The sequence below is a fragment of the Nelumbo lutea genome, chromosome 6 (genome assembly GCF_056320005.1).
Source record: "Nelumbo lutea isolate HS-2025 chromosome 6, American lotus-T2T, whole genome shotgun sequence".
NCBI classification, from domain to species: domain Eukaryota; kingdom Viridiplantae; phylum Streptophyta; class Magnoliopsida; order Proteales; family Nelumbonaceae; genus Nelumbo; species Nelumbo lutea.
Window position 1 is genome coordinate 4,219,450 of NC_142689.1, and position 5,444 is coordinate 4,224,893.

Consider the following 5,444-nt stretch of genomic DNA (forward strand, 5'->3'; position numbering starts at 1 on the left):
CTGTCACGGGGTTAATCGACGAGGCCCCGTGCGGCGCTCAATGGGGTCGAGAAAGCCTACGAATGCAAGCAACAACACACAAAAGGCAACAAGAATGCACACAGATTAGACAAAAGATAACTTGTATTACATTAATCAATGGTAAGCACAAGCACACAATACAATGTCGAGGGGATCTCGTGCTTAACCTTTACACGCTTATGAACTCACTCGACTACCTACCTCCGCTCAAAGAGTACGTTAAGCTTTTGGGGGAGTGATAATAAGAAACATCAAAAGGATGAAAATTCATACTATGTATTTACAATAACGCCATTGGCGGTCTCCCCTTACAAAACACTTGCGTAGCCCACCCATGACACACATGCTGACACATTGAAGGCACGCGGTTGGCACTCTGATGGCTCATGGTAGGTGCTTGATGGTGCGGCGAAGGAGTCACTCGTGACAACGAGCCAGGTTGGCCTATGAGCTGAGCTTTGGGCCAAGTCAGGTCGTACATCAAGCCAAAGCTATTTATTTAAAAAGATTGACAAAAAAACTTAAAATTTTAATTTTATATGAATTGTGTGTATAAAATTACTTATATATACAATAATTAAATGAATTAGTATAATAAAATTAAAAAATATTTATTTTATTAATATATTATATACTATATATTATTATATAATTATAATTTATATAATATTATATAAATATATAATATATATAAATAATATATATGGGCATGCTGGGTCATGTCGCCTGCGGATGGCATGGCTCGCTCGGTCATGTCATGCTATAACGGCCGTGAACCTAAAACCCCAGGTCTATCACGGCCCGATTAGCAGCTCCATATATTGGTTTGATTTGATTTTCACACCCAAACGGTTTGTATGAATACCCCCTGACTGCACCAAACCAGACGGTGAACAAGCTGAATCATTCAAATGTCAGAGGGCGTGTCGATGACTTTTTTACTTGTTCTTTTTTTTTTTTTTTTTGGCGGGGCGTGATGCATGACCAAGAGTTGACTGCTGGAAGTTGGAACAAAATCTGCAAGGGATAACTCTGTCTTCTAAATTTCTTTGCCAATTTTGTCCCGTTTCCAATCTGGGTTACTTCATGGAAACATGAAATGCGGGAAAAAAAAAAGCTGACTTCCTTGACCGCCCACTCTTATTTATTCAAAACAAAATTTCCAGTCTTGTGAGGAAGGAGGACTACTGCTTATACTCTGAGTTCTGTATCCATCCATCCAAGACTATCTAGTACCCCAATATTTTGAAGCTTTGAATCCTTCAAATCCCTCGTGGGTTTAATTTTCAAATTGTCTGAAACCCGTCCCCTCCTCTCTCTCTACTTTTCCGATTAAATTGTCTGACTCCAAAAAGGTAATAGATTTCATCTCCCTTTTTTTGTTTCTTCAGTTTTTGTCTATCACGTATTGGAGGTTTGGACTAATTTTGTCAATTTTCTTGCTTCCATTTCAATATTATTTCTTTTACTAACACGCTCTAACTTACCTACCTTGACTTCCTTTCATGGGTTCTTATGATATATAACCAGGGCTTTGCCAGAGTTATTGCATTCTAAGACCTGCCATATTCGTTTAAGTTGGATTTTTCTGGGGAGAGATAGAGGGAGAGAGCGACCTGCAAAAGGTGTTCATCTTGAATTTTTTAGGTAACAGAACCATATTTGCCTTTTGTTGTTCTTCCTTTTAGTGGATCCTTGGTGCTTGGCTAACAAAATTTCAATCTTTGATTATATGGGTTGTTTTCATTTTTGAATGATTATGTGGTTTTTGGCTTCTACTTTGGCTCCTGCCTCCCGGTTGTGGACCTGAACTTGGTGTTGGTTCTAGATTAGTTTGGGTTTGTTACAAAATTTGGGTTCTCAATGACAAATACTAAAGCCTCCTTATTTTCGGTCTTAATATGCTTGTCGTTTGAGTCATAATGTGGCTCCATGTTAGAATCGATATCCTAAAGCTCTTATTTGTTTTATAATAGTATACTTAGCAATTTCCTTGTCCACCTTCTCAAATTTGTGGGAATAGTGCATAATCTTCATTAAGAATATCTAGCCCTTTGGCCTTCAAGTGGAAAAAAAATGGAAAAGAAGCCTTTTTCTCCCCTTCTCTCGATAACCTTTTGATTTCATTCTTGTTCTTGATCTTTTTCCTAATTGTCTCTATATTCTCTTTTCCTTCAAACTTGTGAAACCTTTCAGCTTACATCATTTTCATTTATATTCCAAAGCAGGTTGATTCATCACAGATTGGTGCCCGTTGGTGCTTTCCTTAAATGGGGTTATCACTTTCTATACTTTTGTTACCCTGGAAAAATGTCTTGAAAAAGCGAATTTTTGGATTGAGGGACAACGTGGAAACAGTTGTAGTAAGATCCATCAGCTTTGATGGAAAGGACCAGGAGATGACCTTGAGAACCGTTAGCTTCAAGAAAGGAGACACAGATACCAGTTTGAAGTCTGATGGGTCTGATAAGATGATTATTGAAGAGTCAATTAGCTTCAAACATTCAGAACCCCCAAAGGTAAAGCTTGAGACAACTGTTTCATTCAAGGATCTAGTCTTGGACAGCAGAAACTTGAGTTCATCTACCTGGGAGCAGAAGGATGATCATGGCAATGTCCATGTATCGACACCCTTAAAGTCCCTTCCGGATCCAGCTATACTGTATTCCCCAAGGCCTGTGAGTGAGCTTGATGCAGCTGCAGTTAAGCTTCAGAAGGTCTATAAGAGTTACCGGACTCGAAGGAACCTTGCAGACTGTGCAGTCGTAGTCGAAGAACTCTGGTTTGTGCCTAGTACTCATTATTTTTTATTGGGTGCTGGTTTTTTACTCCAGTTCCACCTCTATGTGGGAGTTTTTTCTGAACTTTAATGGAGTTGTTTCTTTAAAAAATTACAGGTGGAAGGCCTTGGATTTTGCAGCTCTTAAGCAGAGCTCAGTATCTTTCTTTGACTGCAAGAAACCAGAAACTGCTGTTTCACGGTGGGCAAGGGCAAGGACAAGGGCTGCCAAGGTGCTTTTTTGATATAACTAGAACCATTATGGTGCCATTAATTTCAATGGGTTAGTTGCTTAGCAGAAATATACTTTTTGTGGTGAATAATATTCTCCTTTCATGTTTGCAGGTAGGAAAGGGTCTGTCCAAAGATGAGAAAGCTCAGAAACTAGCCCTACAACACTGGCTTGAAGCTGTAAGTTCGCATAACCTTCATCAATTTTAGAACCTCACTCCAGACCATGGTTCAAAAACTCATCAAATGTCTGGTCATCTAGTTTTGAGCTAAGTTGACAAGGAAATTGTTTTATCTGGGATTGGGGCTGTTTTGTTCACTTGTAATTTAGTTAGAAAATTGAAATGATTTTTAGATAAGTCAATTTGACAATTATTTTAGTATGCCCCTTTGACAAATTAGCTCAAAAAAAAAAAAACCTTTGTTAACAGGGACAGACACTGTTCCAAGATATGATTTCTCCGAGTCTGCCACTAGCTGGTAACTTTGTGGTTGACATTGAGTTTTTGGGTATTCTGGACAGTTGCCTAGCTTATTAGCTACAATTGAGTGACCAAAAAAACAAGAGAAACAATGTGCATGATATAACCTTCATTATATGTCCATCTTTGCCATACAGATTGATCCACGCCATCGTTATGGACACAATTTACACTTCTATTATGATATCTGGTTTGACAGCGAGAGTATCCAACCCTTCTTCTACTGGTATGTACATCTTGTATTATTATCATACAATTTCCTTATCTAATAAATTGTCTACAGTGGAGGTTACCATCATTCTTCCATTCCTAACTTTCATACTGTGTAAAAATGAAGGTTGGATGTGGGAGATGGCAAAGAAATAAACCTTGAGAAGTGCCCAAGGAATGTTCTGCAACGCCAATGCATCAAATATCTAGGACCTGTAAGTCTTTACTACCTGATATACTGAAGTACATTGATGTATATATAAGTAAATGCAGATGCTGAACAGGATTGCATTAGTATTTGGGGGTTTCTCATTCTTTTTTCTGTCTTGCAGAAAGAGAGGGAAGCGTATGAAGTAATCGTCGACAGCGGGATGCTTGTCTACAAACAAAATGGGATGCTTGTGGACACAGTTGAGGGTTCTAAGTGGATATTTGTGCTTAGCACATCAAGGGCTTTATATATTGGGCAGAAGAAGAAGGGTGTTTTTCAGCACTCAAGCTTTCTGGCAGGGGGGGCTACAACAGCAGCTGGAAGATTGGTTGCCCACAATGGGATTCTAGAGGTACACAGACATGCATCATCATGTGTATCATATTATGGTAAATTACATAGTGGGCTGCTTCTTAATTCTTATGCCTTATTTTTCTTCATCAGGCTATCTGGCCATACAGTGGTCACTATCACCCTACAGAAGAGAATTTCAAGGAATTCATTAGCTTCCTGGAGGAACACTATGTAGACCTCTCTAATGTTAAGGTAACTACTTCAAATTATTCTGACTGTTCTTTCATTAGCTTTATAAGAGTTGCATTGGCCATCTACTATTATAACTTAAACAAGTTAATTGGCTGATGTTCACCATTTCTTTTCTTTTTCTCAGAGGTGTGCTATAGATGATGACTCCCCCTCAATCAAAATTACTGAGGAGCCAAGGCTAGGGTCAGCCATATATCCAGCTACAGCATTGCCACTTGGAGATACAAATGTGGCTGATCTAGATGAGCCTGTCAAGAGAACCACCAGGGAGACTAATGATCAAGAAGACAGCAAGGACACCATTGCAGACACAATGGAAAAACCAGTTTTCAATGTGGCCAACCGTTTGTCGTGCAAGTGGTCGACTGGAGCTGGGCCTAGAATTGGATGCGTCAGGGACTACCCTACAGAGCTACAATTCCGGGCACTGGAGAAAGTAAACCTATCTCCTCGGGTCACTCCTGGACCATTTGGTAACTGTCCGATCCCTTCACCACGACCTAGCCCAAAGATCAGGCTCTCCCCCAGGCTATCATACATGGGACTGCCTAGCCCCAGGGTTTCTGTTCCGGTGGCCAACTAGACTTGGCTGTAAATGTTAACCAGAGTTGGTCGAGTCACCTAACAGCAAGCTAGCAAATTCATTGGTTTGGGAATGGCTAAGGGTAATAGAGGTGGAAAAGCTAAAGTAGCTTTTGCAACTAGGGCACATCTTATGCCCTCAAGTGAGAGCGGTTTCGCAACAAATAGGAAAAGGAGGATGGAAGGATTAACCCAAATATTGTTCGGTTCTTGTTTCTTTGACCTTGTTGTTTACATGGTCAGAAAATATTCTTTTTTTTTCAAATTTTCTTATAATTTCTTCTGGGGTTGATCCATTCTTTCTTGTAAGTAGCTCGATGTAAAGAGTCGAGTTAAGAGAGTACTCACAAGGAAATAATATTTTTTTCTTCTATTTCCATCA

General features: G+C 39.5%; 1 protein-coding gene across 3 annotated transcripts; it reads left to right on the top strand.

Moving 5' to 3' along the window:
• The first annotated feature begins 909 nt into the window (after positions 1-909).
• On the top strand, positions 910-5,444 carry LOC148846918 (IQ domain-containing protein IQM1-like). 3 transcript variants are annotated; one of them, XM_088948687.1, is made up of 10 exons: positions 910-1,376; positions 1,552-1,668; positions 2,250-2,803; positions 2,919-3,033; positions 3,146-3,211; positions 3,651-3,739; positions 3,851-3,938; positions 4,056-4,286; positions 4,379-4,480; positions 4,605-5,444. In XM_088948687.1, exons 3-10 carry the CDS (start codon positions 2,292-2,294, stop codon positions 5,061-5,063), a joined length of 1,662 nt encoding a protein of 553 aa, XP_088804813.1. In that variant the 5' UTR covers positions 910-1,376; positions 1,552-1,668; positions 2,250-2,291; the 3' UTR covers positions 5,064-5,444. The 3 variants fall into 3 exon arrangements, with proteins under 3 accessions (XP_088804813.1, XP_088804814.1, XP_088804815.1); XM_088948688.1 differs by having other exon boundaries at positions 1,194-1,376; positions 2,247-2,803; XM_088948689.1 differs by lacking the exon at positions 1,552-1,668 and having other exon boundaries at positions 1,194-1,376.

Excerpts from the sequence above, each read along its gene's own strand:
- LOC148846918 (XM_088948687.1), top strand. The coding sequence starts at position 2,292 with ATGGGGTTATCACTTTCTATACTTTTGTTACCCTGGAAAAATGTCTTG. Across the intron at positions 3,212-3,650 it reads TACAACACTGGCTTGAAGCT|ATTGATCCACGCCATCGTTA; the intron begins GTAAGTTCGCAT and ends TTTGCCATACAG. Across the intron at positions 4,287-4,378 it reads CCCACAATGGGATTCTAGAG|GCTATCTGGCCATACAGTGG; the intron begins GTACACAGACAT and ends TTTCTTCATCAG.